We start from the raw sequence: 23,525 nt of genomic DNA on the forward strand, positions 1-23,525 counted from the left end.
TAACATAGTATTTATGTTTCTCTGTCTGACTTATTTCACTTACCATAATACCCTCTAGGTCCACCCATGTTGTTCCAAATGGCAAGATTACAATTTTTTATGGCTGAGTAATACTCCACTGTGTGTGTGTGTGTGCATGTGTATCACATCTTTATCCACTCATTTATCGTTGGGCAGTTAGATTGCTTCCTTATCTTGGCTATTGTAAATAATGCTGCAATAAGCACTGGGGTGCATATATCTTCTTGTATTAGTGTTTTTGTTTCTTGGATAAATCTCCAGAAGTGGAATTTCTGGGTAATATGGTAGTTCTACTTAATCCTCGCTAATACTTTTTTTTTTTTTTCCGATACACGGGCCTCTCACTGTTGTGGCCTCTCCCGTTGCGGAGCACAGGCTCCGGACGCAAAGGCTCAGCAGCCATGGCTCATGGGCCCAGCCGCTCCACGGCATGTGGGATCTTCCCAGACCGGGGCACGAACCCGTGTCCCCTGCATCGGCAGGCGGACTCTCAACCACTGAGCCACCAGGGAAGCCCTCCCTAATACTTTTTAATTTTTGTCTTCTTGAAAACAGCTGAGAGGTGTAAGGTAATATATCATTGTGGTTTTGATTTGCATTTCCCTAATAATTATGATGTTGAGCATCATTTCATGTGTCTGTTGGCCATCTGTGTGTCCTCTTTGGAAAAATATGTATTCTCTGCCCATTTTTTAATTGAGTTGTTTATTGATGTTGAGTTGTATGAATTCTTTGTACATTTTAGATATTAACCCCTTCTTGGATATATTATTTGTAAATATCTTCTCCCATTCAGTAGATGGTGGCCTTTTCATTTTATTGGTAGTTTCTTTCACTGTGCAAAAGCTTTTTATTTTGATGTAGTCCTATTTATTTATTTTTGCTTTTGTTGTCCTTGCCTCAGGAGACAGATCCAAAAAAAAATTGCTAAGACCAATGTCAAAGAGCTTCTATGTTTTCTTCTAGGAGTTTTATGGTTTTAGGTCTTATGTTTAAATCTTTAATCTATTTTGAGTTTATTTGCATATGGTATAAGAAAGTAATCCAGTTTGAATCTTTCACATGCAGCTGTCCAGTATTCCCAACACCATTTATTGAAAGAGACTGTTTTTTCCCCATTGTACATTCTTGACTCCACTGACATAGATTAATTGCCTATATAAACACGGATTTATTTCTGGGTTCTCTATTTTGTTCCATTGATCTGTATGTCTCTTTCTGTGCCAGTACCATACTGTTTTGATTACTATATTTCTGTAGTACAATTAGAAATCAAAAAGCATGACGCGGGCTTCCCTGGTGGCACAGTGGTTGAGAGTCTGCCTGCCGATGCAGGGGACACGGGTTCGTGCCCCGGTCCGGGAGGATCCCACATGCCATGGAGCAGCTGGGCCCGTGAGCCATGGCCACTGAGCCTGCGCATCCAGAGCCTGTGCTCCGCAACGGGAGAGGCCACAACAGTGAGAGGCCCGCATACCACACACACACAAAAAAAAGCATGATGCCTCCTACTTTGTTTTTCTCTCAAGACTGCTTTGGCTATCCTTTGTAGTTCCATACAACTTTTGAGGATTATTTGTTCAAGCTCTATGAAAAATGCCACTGGAACTCTAATAGGGATTGCACTGACTCTGTAGATTGCTTTGGGTAGTACGGACATTTTAACAATATTGATTCTTCCAATCCAAAAGCACAGTATATCTTTCCATTTATTTGAGTCATATTTAATTTCCTTCATTAATGTCTTATAACTTTTAGAGTACCCGTCTTCACTCCATGGTTAAACGAATTCCTAGGTATTTTATTTTATTTATTTATTTTTTATTTTTATTTTTTTTGCAGTATGCAGGCCTCTCACTGCTGTGGCCTCTCCCATTGTGGAGCACAGGCTCCGGACGTGCAGGCTCAGCGGCCATGGCTCACGTGCCCAGCTGCTCCGCGGCATGTGGGATCTTCCCGGACCAGGGCACGAACCCGTGTCCCCTGCATCGGCAGGCGGACTCTCAACCACTGCGCCACCAGGGAAGCCCGGTATTTTATTTTTGATGCAATTGAAAATGGAACTGTTTTCTTAACTTCTCTTTCTGATAGCTTTTTGTTAGTGTATAGAAATGGAACAGGTATGGTATATTAATTTTGTACCCTACAAATTTACTGAATTCATTTATAGCTCTACTACATTTTTGGCGGAGTCTTTGGGGTTTTCTATATACAATATCATGTCATCTGCAAATGCTGAAAGTTTAACATATTCCTTCCCAATTTGGATGCTTTTTACTTCCTTTCCTTGAATATTCTCTGGCTAGGACTTCCAATGCTATGTTGAATAGATGAGGCAACTGGACATCCTTCTCTGGTTCCTGATCTTAGAGGAAGACCTTTCAGCTTTCCAATACTGAGTCTGATGTTAGTTCTTGGTGTGCCATATATGGCCTTTATATATTGAGATATGTTCCCTCTCTACCCACTTTGTTGAGAACTATTATAATGAATGAATGGATATAGAATTTCGCCAAACACTTTTTCTGCACCTACTGAGATGATCACATGATTTTATCATTTGTTTTGCTAATATGGTATACTATTTTGACTGACTTGCAGATACTGAACTATCCTTGAATCCCTGGAATGCATCCCACTTGATCAATGTGTATGTTCCTTTTAATGTGTTGCTGAATTTGGTTTGCCAATATTTTATTCAGAATTTTTGCATTTATGTTCACCATGGATGTTGATATGTAATTTTCTTTTTTTGTTGTGTCTTTGGTTTTGGTATCAGGGTAATTAATGCTGACCTTGTGGAATGAGTTTAAGGGCATTCCTTCCTCTTCAATTATTCTGGAATACTTTGAGGATACTATTACTTCTCCTTTAAATGTTTGATATAATTCACCTGTGAAGCCATCTGATCCTAGACTTTTGTTTGTTGGGGCTTTCTCAATTAATGATTCAAGTTCTTTACTACTAATCAGTCCATTCAGATTTTTTATTTCTTCCTGTCTAAGCCTTTGAAGATTGCATGTTTCTATGCATTTGTCCATTTCCTCTAGGGTGTCCAATTTGTTGTAGTGTAATTGTAGCAATTTTTTATGACTTTTTGTATTTCCATGGAACTAGCTGTAATTTCTCTTGAATATCTAGTTTTATTTATTTGGGCCCTCTTTCTTTCATAATGATTATAGCTAAAGGTTTGGGAATTTTATTTTTTCAAAGAAATAGCTCTTGGTTTCATTGATCTTTTCTATTGTTTTTTAAGTCTCTACTTCATTTATTTCTGCCCTGATCTTTATTACTTCCTTCCTTCTACTAACTGTGCGCTTTGTCTTTTTCTCGTTCCTTTGGGTGTGAAGATAGATTGAGATTTTTCATGTTTCTTGAGGTAGGCTTATATTGCTATAAACTTGCATCTTAGACTACATTTGCTGAGTGCAACAGATTTTGGAAAGTTGTGTTTCTATTTTCATTTCTCTCAAGGTTATTTTTTCATTTCCTCCTTGATTTCTTCATTGACCCATTTGTTGCTTAGTAGCATGTTGTTCAGTTCTCTATGTGTCTGTATTTTCTCCAGTTGTCCTGTAATTCATTTGTGGTTTCATACTGTTGTGCTCAGAAAAGATGCTTGATATGATATTCATCTTCTTAAATTTACTCATTTTTTGATTTGTTAACATCTTTCTTGGTGTATAATTGCTATAAAATATTGTTAGTTTCTGCTGTATAACAAAGTGAATCAGCTGTATGTATACATAGATCCCACCCCTCTTGAGCCTGCTTCCCACCCTCCCTATTCCACCCCTCTAGGTGGTCACAAAGCACCAAGCTGATCTCCCTGTACTATGAAGCTGTATCCCACTAGCTATCTATTTTACATTTGGTAGTGTATATACGTCAATGCCACTCTCACTTCATCCTAGCTTACACGTCCCCCTCCCTGTGTCCTCAAATCCATTCCCTATGTCTGCATCTTTATTCCTGTCCTGCCCCTAGGTTAATCAGAACCATTTTTTTTTAACATTTCATACATATGTGTTAGCATACAGTATTTGGTTTTCTCTTTCTGACTACTTCACTCTGTATGACAGACTTTAGGTCCATCCACCACCTCACTACAAATAACTCAGTTTTGTTTCTTTTTATGGCTGAATAATATTCCATTGTATATATGTGCCACATCATCTTTATCCATTCATCTGCCAGTGGACACATAGGTTGCATCCATGTCCTGGCTATTGTAAACAGTGCTGCAGTGAACACTGGGGTGCATGCATCTTTTGGATTTATGGATTCTCTGGGTATATGCTCAATAGTGGGATTGCTAGGTTATATGGTGGTTCTATTTTTAGTTTTTTAAGGAACCTCCGTACTCTTCTCCATACTCTATCAATTTATATTCCCACGAACAGTGCAAGAGGGTTCCCTTTTTCCACACCCTCTCCAGCATTTATTCTATGCACATTTTCTGATGATGGCCATTCTAACTGATGTGAGGTGATACCTCATTGTGGTTTTGGTTTGCATTTTTCTAATGATTAGTGATGTTGAGCATCCTTTCATGTGTTTGTTGCCAATCTGTATATCAGCTTTGGAGAAATGTCTATGTAGGTCTTCTGCCCATTTTTGGATTGGGTTGTTTGCTTTTTTGATATTGAGCTGCATGAGCTGCTTGTAAATTTTGGAGATTAGTCCTTTGTCAGTTGATTCGTTTGCAAATATTTTCTCCCATTCTGAGGGTTGTCTTTTTGTCTTGTTTATGGTTTCCGTTGCTGTGCAAAATCTTTTAAGTTTCATTAGGTCGAATTTGTTTTTGTTTTTATTTCCATTTCTCTAGAAAAGGATCTTGCTGTGATTTATGTGATAGAGTGCTCTGCCTGTTTTCCTCTAAGAGTTTTATAGTGTCTGGCCTTACCTTTAGGTCTTTAATCCATTTTGAGTTTATTTCTGTGTATGGTGTTAAGGAGTGTTCTAATTTCATTCTTTTACATGTAGCTGTCCAGTTTTCCCAGCACCATTTATTGAAGAGGCTGTCATTTCTCCATTGTATATTCTTGCCTCCTTTGTCAAAGATAAGGCGACCATATCTGCGTGGGTTTATCTCTGGGCTTTATATCCCATTCCATCAATCTATATTTCTGTTTTTGTGCCAGTACCATACTGTCTTGAATACAGTAGCTTTGTAGTATAGTCTGAAGTCAGGGAGCCTGATTCCTCCAGCTCCATTTTTCTTTCTCAAGATTGTTCTGGCTATTCGGGGTCTTTTGTATTTCCATACAAATTGTGAAATTTTTTGTTCTAGCTCTGTGAAAAATGCCCTTGGTAGTTTGATAGGGATTGCACTGAATCTGTAGATTGCTTTGGATAGTATACTCATTTTCACAATGTTGATTCTTCCAATCCAAGAACATCTGTCTGTATTGTCTTTGATTTTTTTCATCAGTGTCCTATAGTTTTCTGCATACAGGTATTCTGTCTCCTTCGGTAGGTTTATTCCTAGGTATTTTATTATTTTTGTTGTAATGGTAAATGGGAGTGTTTCCTTAATTTCTCTTTCAGATTTTTCGTTGTTAGTGTATAGGAATGCAAGAGATTTCTGTGCACTAATTTTGTATGCTGCTAGTTTACCAAATTCATTTTCTGGTAGCATCTTTAGGATTCTCTATGTATAATATCATATTATCTGCAAACAGTGACAGTTTTACTTCTTCTTTTCTGATTTGGATTCCTTTTTTTTCTTTTATTTCTCTGATTGTCATGGCCAAAACTTCCAAAACTATGTTGAATAATAGTGGTGAGAGTGGGAAACCTCATCATGCTCCTGATCTTAGAGAAAATGGTTTCAGTTTTTCACCACTGAGAATGATATTGGCTGTGGGTTTGTCATACATGGCCTTTATTATGTGAGGTAAGTTCCCTCTATGCCTTTTTTCTGGAGAGTTTTTATCACAAATGGGTGTTGAATTTTGTCAGAAACTTTTTCTGCATCTACTGAGATGATCATATGGTTTTTACCTTCAATATGTTAAAATGGTGTATCACATTGATTGAGTTGCATATATTGAAGAATCCTTGCATTCCTGGGATAAACCCCACTTGATCATGGTGTATGATCCTTTTAATGTGCTGTTGGATTCTGTTTGCTAGTACTGTGTTGGGGACTTTTCATCAGTGATGTTGGCCTGTAGTTTTCTTTCTTTGTGACATCTTTGTCTGGTTTTGGTATCAGTGTGATGGTGGCCTCGTAGAATGAGTTTGGGAGTGTTCCTCCCTCTGCTATACTTTGGAAGAGTTTGAGAAGGATAGGTGTTAGCTCGTCTCTAAATGTTTGATAGAATTCACCTGTGAAGCCATCTGGTCCTGGGCTTCTGTTTGTTGAAAGATTTTTAATCACAGTTTCAATTTCAGTGCTTGTGATTGGTCTGTTTATATTTTCTATTTCTTCCTCGTTCAGTCTCAGAAGGTTGTGCTTTTCTAAGAATTTGTCCATTTCTTCCAGGTTGTCCATAGACTTGCTAGTAGTAATCTCTCATGATCTTTTGTATTTCTGCAGTGTCAGTTGTTACTTCTCCTTTTTCATTCTATTGATTTGAGTCTTCTCCCTTTTTTTCTTGATGAGTCTGGCTAATGGTTTATCAATTTTGTTTATCTTCTCAAAGAACCAGCTTTTAGTTTTATTGATCTCTGCTACTGTTTTCTTCATTTCTTTTTCATTTATTTCTGATCTGATCTTTATGATTTCTTTCCTTCTGCTAACTTTGGGCTCTTTTTGTTCTTCTTTCCCTAACTGCTTTAGGTGTATGGTTAGATTATTTATTTGAGATTTTTCTCGTTTCCTGAGGTAGGATTGTATTGCCATAAACTTCCTTCTTAGAATTGTTTTTGCTGCATCCCAAAGGTTTTGGGTCGTCGTGTTTTCATTGTCATTTGTTTCTTGGTATTTTTTGATTTCCTCTTTGATATCTTCTTCAGTGATGTCTTGGTTATTTAGTAGCGTATCGTTAGCCTCCATGTGTTTGTATTTCTTACAGTTTTTTCCTGTAATTGATATCTAGTCTCATAGCATTGTGGTCTTAAAGATACTTGATACGAATTCAATTTTCTTAAATTTACCGAGGCTTGATTTCTGACCCAAATATGATCTATCCTGGAGGATGTTTTATGAGCACTTGAGAAGAAAGTGTATTCTGTTGTTTTTGGATGGAATGTCCTATAAATGTCAATTAAGTCCAGCTTGTCTAATGTGTCATTACAGCTTGTGTTTCCTTATTTATTTTCATTTTGGATGATCTGTCCATTGGTGAAAGTTGGGTGTTAAAGTCCCCTAGTATTATTACTGTCGATTTCCACTTTTACAGCTGTTAGCATCTGCGTTATGTATTGAGGTGTTCCTATGTTGCGTGCATAAATATTTACAAGTGTTATATCTTCTTCTTAGATTGTTCCCTTGATCATTATGTAGTGTCCTTCTTTGTCTCGTCATAGCCTTTATTTTAAAGTCTATTTTGTCTGATATGAGAATTGGTACTCCAGTTTTCTTTTGATTTCCATTTGCATGGAATATCTTTTTCCATCCCCTTTCAGTGTGTATGTGTCCCTAGGTCTGAAGTGGGTCTCTTGTAAACAGCATATATAAGGGTCTTGCTTTAGTATCCATTCAGCCAGTCTATGTCTTTTGGTTGGAGCATTTAATCCATTTACATTTAAGGCAGTTATCAATATGTATGTTCCTATTACCATTTTCTTAATCTTTTGGGGTTTGTTTTTGAAGGTCTTTTCCTTCTCTTGTGTTTCCTGACTAGAGAAGGTCTTTTAGCATTTGTTGTAAAGCTGGTTTTGTGGTGCTGAATTCTCTTACCTTTTGCTTGTCTGTAAACATTTTAATTTCTCTGCCAAATCTGAACGAGATCCTTGCTGGGTAGAGTAATCTTGGTTGTACGTTATTCCCTTTCATTAGTTTAAATATGTCCCACCACTCCCTTCTGTCTTGCAGAGAGTTTCTGCTGAAAGATCAGTTGTTAACCTTATGGGGATTGCCTTGTATGTTATCTGTTGCTTTTCCCTTGCTGCTTTAAATATTTTTTCTTTGTATTTAATTTTTGGTAGTTTGATTAATATGTGTCTTGGCTTGTTTCTCCTTGGATTTACCCTGTATGGGATTCTCTGAGCTTCCTAGACTTGATTGACTATTTCCTTTTCCGTGTTAGGGAAGTTTTCAACTACAATCTCTTCAAATATTTTCTCAGACCCTTTCTTTTTCTCTTTTTCTTCTGGGACCCCTACTATTCGAATGTTGGTGTGTTTAATGTTGTCCCAAAGGTCTCTGAGACTGTACTCAAGTCTTTCCATTCTTTTTTCTTTATTCTGCTCTGTGGCAGTTACTTCCACTATTTTATCTTCCAGGTCAGTTATCCGTTCTTCTGCCTCAGTTATTCTGCTACTGAATCCTTCTAGAGAATTTTAAATTTCATTTACTGTGTCATTCAGCATTGTTTGTTTGTTTGCTCTTTAGTGCTTCTAGGTCCTTGTTAAGCGTTTCTTGTATTTTCTCCATTCTATTTCCAAGATTTTGGATCATATTTACTATCATTACTCTGAATTCTTGTGCAGGTAGACTGCCTATTTCCTCTTCATTTGTTTGGTCTGGTGGGTTTTTACCTTGTTCCTTCATCTGCTGCGTATTTCTCTGTCTTCTCGTTTTGTTTAACTTACTGTGTTGGGGTCTCCTTTTTGCAGGCCACAGGTTCGTAGTTCCCATCTGTTTTTGGTGTCAGTGGGTGAGGCTGGTTCAGGGGCGTGTGTAGGCTTCCTGATGGAGGGAACTGGTGCATGTGTTCTGGTGGGTGGGACCAGATCTTGTCTTTCTGGTGGGCAGGGCCGTGTCCAGTGGTGCTTTTGGGGTGTCTGTGAACTTAGTATGATTTCAGGCAACCTCTCTGCTAATGGGTGGGGTTGTTCATGTCTTGCTAGTTGTTTGGCATGGCGCATGCAGCACTGGAGCTTGCTGGACATTGGGTGGAGCTGGGTCTTAGTGTTGAAATGGAGATCTCTGGGATATCTCTTGCCGATTTATATTACATGGGGCTGGGAGGTCTTTGGTGGTCCAGTGTCCTGGACTCGGCTCTCCCAGCTCGGAGGCTCAGGTCAGACACCTGGACAGAGCACCAGGACCCTGTCAGCCACACAGCTTAGAAGAAAAGGAAGAACAAAAAGGAAGAAAAAAAAATTTTAAGTTAAAACAAATAAATAAAATAAAATTAATAAAATTTAAAAAAGAAGGAAGAAAGAAAGAAAGAAAGAAAAGAAAGAAAGAAAGGAAAGAAAGAACAATCAAACCAATAAACATATCCACCAATGGTATCAAGCATTAAAAACTAAATTAAGAGAAACAAAAAAATCAGAAACAAATCAGTCACAGACAGCAAACCCCAAGTCTACAGTTGCTCCCAAAATCCACTGCTTCCATTTTGGGAACATTGGTTGTCCATTCAAGTACCCACAGATGCAGGGTTTATCAAGTTGACTGTGAGGATTTAATCTGCTGCTCCTGAGGCAGCACAGAAAAATTTCCCTTTCTCTTCTTTGTTCGCACAGCTCCTGGGGTTCAGCTTTGGATTTGGCCCCGCCTCTGCGTGTAGGTCGCCTTCAGGCATGTGGTCCCGCCCAGACAGGAAGGGGTTAAAGCAGCAGCTGATTAGGGCTCTCTTGCTCTCTCAGGCCGGGGAGAAGGAGGTAATCATAATTGGGATGTGGGGCGAGCCTGCAGTGGCACAGGCCAGCATGACACTGCAACAGCCTGAGGCATGCCATGTGCTCTCCCAGGGAAGTTGTCCCTGGATCTCGGGACCCTGGCAGTGGCATGCTGCACAGGCTCCCGGGGGTGGGGGCATGTGGGTAGTGACCTGTGCTTGCACACAGGATACTTGGTAGCAGCAGCCTTTAGCATTCTATGCCCATCTCTGGGGGTCTGAGCTGATAGCTGCAGCTCGTGCCCATCTCTGGAGCTTGCTTAGGTGGCGCTCTGCCTTCTGTGGGCACACAGGGAAGGAATCTCGTCTCCTCACACACCCTGAAACAATGGTCTCTTGCCTCTTCGGCAAGTCCAGAGTTTTTCCTGGACTCCCTCCTGGCTAGCTGTGGTGCTAGCCCCCTTCAGGCTGTCTTCACGCAGCCAACCCCAGTTGTCTCCCTGGGGTCTGACCTCCGAAGCCCAAGCCTCAGCTCCCAGCCCACACCTGCCCCGGCAGGCGAGCAGACAAGCCTCTCAGGCTGGTGAGTGCTGGTCAGCACCAATCCTCTGTGAGGGAATCTTTCTGCTTTGCCCTCTGCACCCCTGTTGCTGCGCTCTCCTCTGTGGCTCCAAAAGTTCCTCCCACCCACCCCCCATCTCCACCAGTGAAGGGGCTTCCTAGTGTGTGGGAGCTTTTCCTCCTTCATAGCTCCCTCCCAGAGGTGCAGGTCCCATCCCTATGCTTTTGTCTCTGTTTTTTTTCTTTTGCCCTACCCAGGTACGTGGGGATTTTCTTGCCTTTTGGGAAGTGTGAGGTCTTCTGCCATCGCTCAGTAGGTGTTCTGTAGGAGTTGTTCCACATGTAGATGTATTTCTGATGTATTTGTGGGGATGAAGGTGATCTCCGTGTCTTACTCTTCCACCATCTTGAAGGTCCCCTTCCTTAAATTTATTAAGACTTGTTTCATGGTCTAACATGTGATCTATTCTGGAGAATGTTCCATGCACACTTCAATGTGTATTCTGATGTTTTTGATGGAATGTTGTATATATGTCAATTAATTTAATATGATTTAATGTGCCATTTAAGGCCACTGTTTCCTTATTGATTTTTCTGTCTGGATGATCTATCTGTTGATGTAAGTGAGGTATTAAAGACCCCTACTGTTATTGTATTACCATCAATTTCTCCTTTTATGTCTAGTAATATTTCCTTTACATATTTAGATGCTCCTATGGTGGGTACATAAATATTTACAAATGTATCTTCTTCTTAGATTGACCCTTTTTTCACTTTGTAATGCCCGTCTTTGTCCTTTGTTAGGATCTTTGTTTTAAAGTCTATTTTGTCCGATACATCTATTGCTACCCCAGCTTTCTGTGTTTCCATTTGCACGGAATACCTTCTTCTATCCTTATAATTTCAGTCTGTGTGTGTCTTTAGATCTGAAGTGAGTCTCCCGTAGGCAGCATAGGGGTGGCATCATTTTTTTAAAATTCAGCCACCGTGTTTTGATTGGAGCGTTTAGCCCATTTACATTTAAAGTGATTGTATGTACTTACTGACATTTTAATTGTTTTCTAGTTGTTTTTGTAGTTCTTCTCTGTATCTGTCTTCTCTTGGTCTCTTGCCTTGTGGTGTGATAATGTTTGATTTCCTTTCTCTTTATTTTTTATGTATCTACTGTAGGGTTCTGATTTGTGGTTACCATGAGGTTCATTTATAACAGCCTATTTATACAGCTGTTTGTTTGAAACTGATAGCCACGTAAGTCAAATTCATCCTAAAAGCACTACATTTTAACTCTCCACACCATGTTTTATGTTTCTGATGTCATATTTGCAGCTTTTAATTTTGTGTATCTGATAACTACTCACTATAGTTATAGTTGAATTTACTACTTTTTTCTTTTAACCTTCATACTAGCTTTTTAAGTGGCTGACACACTGCATTTGGCATATACTTGCCTTTACCAGTGAGATTTTTTTCTTTCATATATTTTCTTATTTCTGGTTATGACCTTTTGTTTTCTGCTTAAAGAAGACCTTTTAGCATTTCTTGTAAGGCCATTTTAGTGGTGATTAACTCCTTGAGTTTCTGCTTGTCTGCAAAGCTCTTTATTTCTCCTTCACTTGTAAATGGTAACTTTGCTGGGTACAGTATTCTTGGGTTCTAAGTTTTTTCCTCTCAACACTTTTAATATATCACACCACTCCCTTCTGGCCTGCAAAGTGCCTGCTGAAAAATCAGCTGACGGTCTTATGACTATATATTGACTCTTGAACATCATGGGGGTTAATCTGTGTATAACTTATACTCAGCCCTCAGTATGCATGGTTCCTCCACATCCATGGATTCGACCAAGGACAGACCATATAATTCTGTTGTATTTACTATTAGAAAATATCTGCATGTAAGTGGACACTTGCAGCTCAAACCTGCATTGTTCGAAGGTCAACTGTAGTTGTTTTTCTCTTGCTGCCTTTAAAATGTTCACTATCATTAACTTTTGCTATTTTAGTTACGATGTATCTTGGTATAGATCTCTTTGGATTCATCTTGTTTGGGACTCTGTGCTTCCTGGACCTGAACATCTGTTTCCTTTCCCAGGTTAGGAAACTGTTCATCTTTAGATGGATGATGGCCTGGATTTCCACAGCATCAGGAGACTTTAGAGCAGCAAACAACTAAATTATTTTTGATACCCAAATAACAGTTAAAAGCCCAAACTCTAGGAGTTTATATTATTCTTTGTAAGACTATTGCTTGTTAGAAGAGTACAGTGTTCAATTCATGGTATTTCATGCATTTGTGTTGACTATTAAGGAAGAAATGATCATGTCTTCTTACCCTATAATGCAAATGTTAGTATGCTTGATGTTGTTCCAGAGGTCTCTCAAAGTATCCTCATTTTTTTTTTTTTTTTTGCGTTACGCGGGCCTCTCACTGTTGTGGCCTCTCCCCTTGCGGAGCGCAGGCTCCGGACGCACAGGCTCAGCGGCCATGGCTCACGGGCCTAGCCGTTCCGCGGCATGTGGGATCCTCCCGGACCGGGGCACGAACCCGTGTCCCCTGCATCTGCAGGCGGACTCTCAACCACTGCGCCACCAGGGAAGCCCCAGTATCCTCATTTTTAAAAATTCTTTTTCCTTTTTACTGTTCTGATTGGGTGATTTCCACTATTCTGTATTTCAGATAACTGATCTGTTCTTCTGTATTATCTAATCTGTTGTTGATTCCCTCTAGTGTATTTTTCATTTCAATTAGTGTATTCTTCAGCTCTGGTTGGTTCTTTCTTATATTTTCTAACTCTTTGTTGAAATTTTCACTGTGTTCCTCCATTCTTGTCCCAAGTTACTGAGCATCTTTATGACCATTACTTTTAACTTTTTATCAGGTAAATGACTTACCTCCCTTTCATTAGCCCCCCTCCCCAACCCTGCCCAGGGTTGTATCATTTTCTTTCTTTTAGAATATATTCCTGTCTCATTTTGCTTTGACTTTCTGTTTGTTTCTACGAATTAGATGAAATAGCTACCTCTCCTGGTCTTGAAGGTATCACCTTGTGTAGAAGCATCCCCTATGGAGATTGAATGTGCTGTGCATCTTTGGCAGGCCAGCTGGAGCTGGAGTGGGTGCAGGCTAGGGGAATTCTGGGGTATATCACGTTGGGGCAGTCCACAGTGTGATTGACCTGGCTAATAAACTAACACAGTCCTGGAATGCATTAGCTGAAGCACAGTATTCAGATTAAATGCCTAAGTGTCTCAGTCAGCTCTGTACTGATCACACTAAAAATTAATCATAGTATATACATTTGTGGATACCACAATTTCAGAGAGAAAGAACAAATGGACAACATTTCAGGGTGAGGGGAAAGGGTGAGAACGCTGAAGATGGAATAAGGGTATCATATGAAATAAAACAAGATGCCAAACCAGGAGGAGGAAAGATTGGTTCGTGAGATGGAATGTAAAGATAAGACACACAATACAGTTTTCAAAAATAAAGAACCACATAGAAGAGGTATTAAAAACTGTTCTTTATAGCATTTTGGAGTAGAATCAGGCTGGTGTGTAGAAGCTTTAGGCAGAAAAACAGGTGCTTGTTCAGTAGAATAAAGAGTTTTCTAATAGTCTGAGACAAAGATGAAGTGGTCTATTTCATGAGTTAACAGGTTCCCCATCAGTATAGGCAAGTAAGCAAAGGATGGAGAAATGAGGGGTAGAAATTTTATAACAGGGTCAATGCATCAGAAGGATAATTAGACTATCACACCTTCCAAGTTCTCTCCAATCTTGAAAAAATTAATTTCTTTTAGAACTTGTGTATCAAGGACAATATGTATTTATTCTTTCTCTAAAAGAAGATTAAACATACTCCTATTTGCATGGTGACATAACCAAATATTATTTACTATCAAATGTATAAACATAGACTCTTAACTCCTCAAAATTTAAATATCTAGCCTGAAAATCTCAATGATGAAAAACACTACAGAGAGCATTCAACTCACAATTATAGAAAGCAAAAAAACCAATGCAACTATAAGACTGAGGTGTCATGAATAAATATTTGCTATTTTTTCATATAATAAAAAACTTGGGCTTCCCTGGTGGTGCAGTGGTTGAGAATCTGCCTGCCAATGCAGGGGACATGGGTTCAAGCCCTGGTCTGGGAAGATCCCACATGCCGCGGAGCAGCTAGCCCCGTGAGCCACAATTACTGAGCCTGCGCGTCTGGAGCCTGTGCTCCACAACAAGAGAGGCCGCGATAATGAGAGGCCCGTGCACCGCGATGAGGAGTGGCCCCCACTTGCCGCAACTAGAGAAAGCCCTCGCACAGAAACGAAGACCCAACACAGCCATAAATAAATAAATAAAATTAAAAAAAAAAAAAAACTTCATTTCTATATTTATGGATTTTGGTAAGTCATTCAGTTGGAAAAATAATTATTTAGGCCAAGAAAATGTATTTTAAAAGATTAAGTATTAAAAAATATTCAAGAAGAGATTGAAGGTATTTTAAAGAACAAGAAGTTAATACAGCCTTCCTACTACTATTTGTTTACTTTAAGCTCAGCATGATATTATTGACATATATAATTTATCTTCAGAAAATTTATGCAATACATATATTTAAACAATTTTTAGAAAAATTTTGTGGTTCATGTGTGAACAACAGACATTAGAGACTTTAGGAAACTGCTAAAAGCTTACAAGGATAGATCAATGGTCAGTAAACTTTTTCTGCAAAGGTCCAAATGGTAAATAATTTAGGCTTTATAGGCCATAGGTCTCTACTGTAACTACTCTACTACACTAGTACAAATGCACTCACAGACAATACATCAAAAATTAGTGTAACTATATACCAATAAATCTTTATTTATGAGGCCCGAAATTTTAATTTCAATCATTTTCACATGTCACTAAATCATCTTTTTTCCCCAACCATTTAAGTATGTAAAAAACATTCTTAGCTCATGGGATGTAGAAAAACAGTTGATGGGTCAGACTTGGCTCACAGCCCATAGTTTGCTGACCCCTGGGACAGACAGTCTTTATCTTAACTTCTAAATGAAATATGACCCACATATGCATACAACCTCTGACCAAATTCCAACACCCCATTCCCGAAGCTGAAACCCTTACAGCTGCTACCATAATAGATATAGTGAAAACACTTGGCGTTTTAAAAAACAAAAAAGAAACACACAAACACTCAGCAACAATAATAAAACTACTTCTAACAGTCCTGTAAAATGATGGTAAAGCTGATATTGGAAGATGACCTTGGAAGCAGTAGCCCAAGTCTGACCACACTGTGGCTCACCTTCTAACACCCTAAGACTCTCCACATCATTTTGATAAATATAAAAGATCAATAAGCATCCCTTCCTTAAATACTTACAGGAAAGTAAAGAATTATGATTCATTTAAACTTTTAATGTTTCTTAGATCAAGCAGCTTGTTTTTTAGTGCTGACTTAGCTGAGAACAGCAATAATAGATGAATGGGACCTTTAATTTATAACTAGGAAGGGTGGGGAGGAAAACCATTCAGAAACATATTTTTAACCTGTCTGAAGGTATTTTTGGAACACAATTCATTTAAAATTGGAAGCTACATATATTTAGCTTCTCATTTGCTGACATTTCTAAACATGCTACTTTTTCCATGTTACAAACCAATCAAAACCAACTTTTATAGTATTTAAGAAATAAAAATATTGTCACATTTAACCCATCAACCCATCTTCCAGAAAAACTGGAAGGAAAATTAATGCCAGTTTATAACTTCCATGAGTTAAACATACTAAGTTAGAAAATAATTCTGAACACTGAATTACTCAAGACCTCTAAAAAACTTACAAAAAATCAAGCAATCTGTTCCATGGATGGCTCAGAGCAGAATTTTTAAAATTTTACAAATTTATTATTATAAGAAAACCAGGTTTCAGGCTAGAGATAATAATTACAATAGTAATCATTATTGAGAGCCTATTATACACCAAGCATCAGTACTAAAAGTAACCAAAGGGACTAAATTTAAAAATATTCATAAAATTAAAAAAATTTTGAGGTTTGTTTAACACTAGGATAAGAAGACATGATCATTTCTTCCTTAATATTCAACACAAATGCATGAAATATCATGGATTGAACACTATACTCTTCTAAAAGGGGCCATGTAAGCAAAAGCCTAACAAAAAATAATATAAACTCCTAGAGTTCAGGCTTTTAACTATTATTTGGGCATCAAAAATAATTTAGTTGTTTGCTTCTCTAAAGTCTCCTGATGCTGTGGAAATCCAGGCCATCATCAACCTAAGGACAATGTAACTACTTGACATCACAATCTCATTAATCTTCATCTGTCCTTCATATCCTGTCATTCTTATGCAAAATGGACTCTTAAGAATGCAACTTCTCTTCACTTATCTATAAGCTGAAGGAGGAGGGTAGCGGGGTAAAAGGTCTATGGAGACTTCAGGATACCACTGGAGACCCCAAGCAATCACTTTACTCAGCCTAGTGTGCTACATTACAGCTATTGTGTTTGACATGTAAATATGACATAGCAGGAAGTAGGATAAAGTGAATCTTGAGTTATGTGTCTCACTTCCCTTGCTGAAGCCCCAGGAAGCTCCAGCTTTAGTTTCCCCAGACTATATGAAACTGAAATATTGTCCAAAAAAGACATGAAAAATGTGCAACATATGGGTCATATAATGATATCAATTTCACTCCTCTACATAGGTGCAAAATTAACACTTTCAAGCTAATTCAAGCCAAGAATTCTCTCCCTTCCAATATACTAACTTAAGGTCATCATGACATAGAGGTTGTGCGTTAATAGGCAAAAGGACTGTAAAGTAAGCTAGCTAATTTACAAGGCCAAACACCTGAATTAAATGTAGCCAAAGTTAGACTAAATGCATTATTTCTTTCACACTAGAACAGTCCTTTTTCTTTCCAGTTTTAAGCCAAAAACAAAATCTCTACCTTTCAGTATCAGCACAGGAAATTTACTTTAATTCTCCTGTTGCCTATTCTCTTCCTACTACTGTTTCCTCCAGACAAGACAGGTGGTGAAAACTATGTTTATTCATTTCATAAAAGGAATTTTTTTTTTCTTTTTTAATCATCTCTTAAGACTGCTTTGTTTCTAATGGCACATTCAGGGCACAGTTTGAACACCATGTTCTAATCACACATGTGCTGAAACTTTTTTTATAGTGCTATTAAACAATACACAAATAATGCTGTCTAATAGTTCAGAGAAAAAATCTAGAAAATATACTTCTGATATAGTTTATACCATCTGAGTAATAACAGAAGTACAGTTAACAAAAAATTCACACTACACATGAATATGGAATTCTACCTGAAATAGAAAATGATTAAAATATTTTTTACAAAAATCACTGATTATGGGCCTCCCTGGTGGCGCAGTGGTTGAGAGTCCGCCTGCCGATGCAGGGGATACGGGTTCGTGCCCCGGTCTGGGAGGATCCCATATGCCGCGGAGCGGCTGGGCCCGTGAGCCATGGCCGCTGAGCCTGCGCATCCAGAGCCTGTGCTCTGCAACGGGAGAGGCCACAACAGTGAGAGGCCCGCATACCGCAAAAAAAAAAAAAAAAAAAAAAAAAAAAAAAAATCACTGATTATTTAAAGTAGTATTTTTTGTACAATTACAGAACATATGCAGAATTTAGACCATGGTTCAATGTACTAAATTCAAAGTTGTACTTGAAAGCATAGCATATAATTTGATGATCTTGAAGGCACTGCTTTACCACTTAAAAATACTTTTTCCATTTACCAATTTTATGTTTTACTGCCAGTCATAATTATATTATTTCATCTATTACAAATTAAACATTATAAATTTTGAAAAATTTGAATAAATTAAAAAGGCCTTTAGATTCCCTGACCTAGAAAATTGAGTCTTTGTATCTAATTACAAACACTTTCAATATCTTAATTTAAATGTGCTCATCCAAGATTAGCTGGTTAAAAAAAGTTGGATTCCTAATTTTTAAAACTAATCAATGTATGTACATGTATGTATATATATGAACATGTGTGTATATATATGATGCATGCATACACACAAACATACAAGCATGCATATAAATACACACATATATATATATGTGTGTTTGTATATGTTTGCACTTCTCTCTGAAGCCTCCTGAAGCAAAGGTTAATCAGTCAAAAGATGTTACCAGTGTGTAATAATATTGGTACTTAAACACTTATTTTGGACAATTAGGTGGTTTGAGAACCAAGGTATTAAAGGTAACATTTTATAAAGGATCAAAAATATGACTAGAATTTTGGCAAGATATTTTCCAAACTTTAATTTCTCAAACTGTGATATTGGAGACTGTCACTTATGAGTTGACATAATAAAACACAGCATCTGCCTTCTAAGGCAAATATTATTAGCAAGCAAGAAACATATTAAAAACAATGCAAAAAGAAATGTAAAAAAGAACCACTTCCATCCCTTCAATCTCCCACCTTTGGAGACAAGTTCTGCCCAAAATCCAGTCAATCATTTTCTCCAAGAGAGCCAAGATATCCACAGACTAAAGTATCCCAAAAGGAATGGAAGCCATCTACCATTATCTTTGGGGTTTTGACGTATTCTAAGATGAGGCTGAAAAAAGGTCCAAAACCTTAGAGTGGCCCAAGATAACTTATTATCTCTAGGTTTATATTAAAAATTTCTTGGGGTCTTTTGTATCAGGTAGAGGTAAAACCTAGGATAAATTTCACCTTACTGCAAAATACAACAGTTGGGGTTCAATCTAGGTCTTACAGAGGGAAAAGTAAGCAAAAGAGGTAAGTCAACAATTCTACTGTATTAAATAATAGGCTTACTACATGTTATACATATAAAGAACATGAAAAATGTATCCTTTAAATAAAGGAGTTTAAATTCATTTATCCTTTTCTATTTTAAGAGAGATTATATGTATAACTTGAAGAAAGATATATCTGGACAAGGCAAGGCAGAGAAATGCTCCATCTGAGAAAAGATAGAATCCACAGAAAAGGACATTTCAAAGGAGCAGGTCTGTAGCCAATCAAATGACTGGCAAAGATAAGTTGGTCTCTATGAAAGTTGGAAGTTGTTCTTAGTGCCCAGAAGAGAACTCATATAGGGGTTGGGGAAGAAGCTGAAGAGCACTGTGGTAGAAAGAATTTTGCTCAGCCACAAGATTCTGGTCCTCTGCTAGACACACACCTTCTCCCAGTTATTCCATCAAATGTTGGACTAGATGCTATTGGGAAGGGCTTTTGCAAATGTAATGAAGATCCTGAACCAGCTGACTTGAAAGTAGAGAGATTTTTCTTGGTGGGCCTAACTTGATCAGGTGAGACTTCAAAAGAGACTAGGCTTTTCCGAGCAATAGAAATTTAAAGCATAAGATGGATAAAATATGATGGAGATTCTCCATTGCTGTCTTTGAAGATGGAAGGGACCACGTATGTGGGTCTCTAGGAGCTGAGAGTGGCCCCCAGCTGACATCTAGTAAGGAAATTCAGTCCTTAGGTCTACAGTCACAAGAGTGAATTCTGCCACAATCACATGAGCTTAGAAGAGGAATACCAGCTCCTGATGAGAACGGTCGGCCAACACCTTGTTGAGTCCCTGAGCAGACAACTCCATCATGCCACGCCCAGATTTTGACCCACGTACAGAAACACTAATAAACGAGCATTGTGTGAAGCTGTTAAATTCAAGGTAATCTGTTACACAGCAAGACAAAATTAATACAAGCACTAAACAAGCTAAATCATACAGCTTGATTTAGAAGAAACCAAGAGGTTTACCATAAGCCCAAAGTCCTACTTCAAGAAATGTGTCTAACATCAAAGATATACAATATTAAGAAACCAAAGAAGGCCACTATTAGATTAGACATTGTAGAGAAAAAAAACCTAAGAAATTTTAGAGCTCATTAGCCATGGGGTAACCAGGAGACAAATGTCATAAAAATACAATGTATATTTACCTGGATAAAGATGATTCTTGGATTCATTGAAACCAAAAGGTGGGATTAGGTAATCTTTAAGGTCTCTTTCAGCACTTTCTGTAATTCTTGTCAAGACACAATTCTATCTTTTTTATAGACATCAGAGATGTCTGGGCACCAACCCAGATCCTACAAATGCTCATAACTTACCTAGCTTCTTGTAAGACACTGCAGCAGAAAGGGCACAATTTAACTTATTAAGGTTCAAAACTTCCTTACCTGCATTTGACCAAGGGACTTTATCACACAGCGAAATACCTTCCCACATAAAACCTCTTTTCATATCTTCAAAAAGATGATTTCTTTCAAAATCCCACTGTTAAAACTGCAAGTTTGTATATATGTGCACAGGGAGGGAGGAGCTCATAAGGTCATGGACATGAGGCAATAACAGCAACAAAAAAAGGAGAAACTGGTTCACGCCCTGGGAGTAAATTTTTACTCTCAGTTTAGATCATTAAGTATAAATTAGGCACTTAAAAGTTAAGTGAATTCATTTATTAAAATATGACTTGGGGAAAAATAGTGGTAGCAATAGCTTGAAAGTGTTAATTTTGCACCTATGTAGATTAATTTAAGCCTAAGTAACTTCTTAAGAGAAATAAAATCCATTGTCATTTTTATTCTAATTACTCTGAAAGCAACTGATAGGCCAGGACTCCTAGAAAGTTGTTGAAAATAACTTGAGTCTAACTAGTAGTAAATAGCTGGAAGCTTACCGTAAAATGAATGAAAATGTTAAAAAGTTCTCAAAATAAATCAGATGAAACACAAAAAGAATTTCAGAACTTAAATACTCTAGGGAAATATACTAAGAATTTAATGCAACAATGGGGGAGGGAAAACTCAAGGGGTTACAAAATAGTTTCATTAATACCAAACATAAGTAATAAAAACATAAACAAAATCTTTTCTCAGTTCTCTTCATTTCCTTTAATCTTTCAGTATCCTCTAAATGACAAACTGATTAGAAAGTAATTTGACAGAAAAAAAACCCCAAAACCAAAAATCCCCAACATAATCAAACGATCCAGTTCTTGATTTTAAAATGCCCCGACTGCCTTCTTTCTTACCTTGTCTATCCTATCTGGACGGTTAGTAGCTGCCAGGATTGTCACATCCTTTAGCTGTTCAATGCCATCCATTTCTGTCAAGAGCTGAGCCAAAACACGATCAGCTACATTCCCGGCACCTGATGAACTGATTTTTAAAAATACAGTTTTAAAAATCTGTTTATCTATCCCCAAATACTCTACTATTTTTAAAAGATCGTATATTCTATAACAAGAAACATTGTCTTTTTCAAAACATAAAATGCATGCTTCAGAATTCATTACTTGTTGAATTAGATCCAAGAACTAACTATATTAAATCATTTCTTTTCCTCCATCAACAACCATGATTATTTTCTCTCCAATAATGAAATGCTAAGAGTGTCAAATATAAAAGATCTGGGAAGTAAGATATAAGATTATTTTTAAAAGTTCATCAAATATGTAATTATTTAACTTAATCAATATTTACATTTTATATGGCAAAAAACGGACAGGAATTGGGAATAAGAAAATGAATAAGATACAGACTCATTCTCACATGAACCTTAGGGCCTATGCAAGACAGAAAACTCTTTACAAACCTATAGCAAACGGGATATTTCTGACCTATCTTGATATTTTAAAATATTAAGAATATTTTAAAAACACATCAGCAGGTAGGGTGCCATCACAATACCCATATCTGGAGAAATAGGGGAAAAAAAACATTTTATTTTGTTCCTTTTGTTCATGCACCAGGTCAATTACAAAGCTACTCCTGAACAAACTACACCTTAATTTAATCTCATTTCCTTGATCACAAAAAATTACTGAATATTGATTTTTAAGAAGTAAACTCAACAGGTCTTAATAGTGAACAAAACCCTGATATTACACAATCAAGGCCCCACAATAATAATTCTCATTAGCACTAGCTGGGATTTACTAAGCTCTGTTCAGAATTGGGAAATATATAATAAACATCTAGGTGGACAATTACAGAGTGAAACAGCATTGTAAGTATATTAAACATATAAATTCAATCAGATGCAGTTGAGAGTGGGAGGGGGGAGAAGAGGGAAAGAGGATAGAAGAGACACACCCCATACCTTTGTCTTAGCACCCATGACAGCAAGTACACCTTAGTATAATCATCACATAATATATTTAATAATAAGGTAATCAGGATCTCTAAATAAAAGAATTTAGATCTCAGTGTGCATTACAACTTCAAAAACTTGACACAAAGGAGAGTAGCCTCTAACTCACACTAATCAGACATACATGATGTTGTTACACAAATCATACTGTCAATTAAATTAAATGGTTAGTCCTTCACACTGTCAATTTATTTTATTTTATTTTTTTTGTGGTACGCGGGCCTCTCACTGTTGTGGCCTCTCCCGTTGCGGAGCACAGGCTCCGGATGCGCAGGCTCAGCAGCCATGGCTCACGGGCCCAGCCGCTCCGCGGCATATGGGATCCTCCCAGACCGGGGCACGAACCCGTATCCCCTGCATCGGCAGGCGGACTCTCAACCACTGCGCCACCAGGGAGGCCCCACACTGTCAATTTATTAAATGGTCCTTCCCATTGTCAAAAAGTTTGGGACCAAGCAAGGAGCATCTGGGAAGCCACTGAGATTTGTCTTGGTTAACATTAATTCCTGCAAGTAACCAACTGGCTGGTGCATGGATTTGCTGATCTGGGTCTACTTAAGATTTAACATTTTGAATAAATAGATTATATATCTTTCCAAAAATGCTTCAAAATATAACTTTTCCAAATGTTAGATAGGAACATTGCTAGCAAAAGCTCTATGGGCTCCTTCATGATGACTGCAAGCATATAAGTATTTAAGGATGCCAACGGATTACATCCAAGGCCTTTAATTGTATCTACTTTGCTAATTAGTTGTGATCCTACACTACAAGGGGCAAAGGAAGGTCACAGGAACAGGTCTTGGGAGAGTCAAGGTGGGCTGTCCAGAGGTGATGGCTTCTAACCTACAACCTGAAAAATGAGTGGGGGCCAGACCAGCAAAGAAAAAGATAGGGAAGAGAGAGAATACAGAACACTGAAAATGGAAAACAGTTCAGAGTAGCACAGCATAGCAGTAACATAAAAATGTAAAATATTAGCAGAGAAAGATAAACCAAGGCTGGATGTCAAAGGCTTTGTTATCCAAATTACC

The 23,525-nt window shown here is 37.8% G+C and overlaps 1 protein-coding gene across 2 annotated transcripts in view; it reads right to left on the reverse strand.

Moving 5' to 3' along the window:
- The window catches only part of AFG2A (AFG2 AAA ATPase homolog A), a gene marked incomplete at both ends in the record, with an annotated part of 340,106 nt that overhangs the window by 207,401 nt on the left and 109,180 nt on the right, over positions 1-23,525 (reverse strand). For both annotated transcript variants that reach the window (XM_079716599.1, XM_079716598.1), the window contains one exon: positions 21,371-21,497. In XM_079716599.1, the coding sequence (XP_079572725.1) occupies positions 21,371-21,497 (127 nt within the window). The remainder of the gene's footprint in view (positions 1-21,370; positions 21,498-23,525) is intronic.

The sequence above is a fragment of the Hyperoodon ampullatus genome, assembly GCF_949752795.1.
Source record: "Hyperoodon ampullatus genome assembly, chromosome: 1".
NCBI lineage: Eukaryota > Metazoa > Chordata > Mammalia > Artiodactyla > Ziphiidae > Hyperoodon > Hyperoodon ampullatus.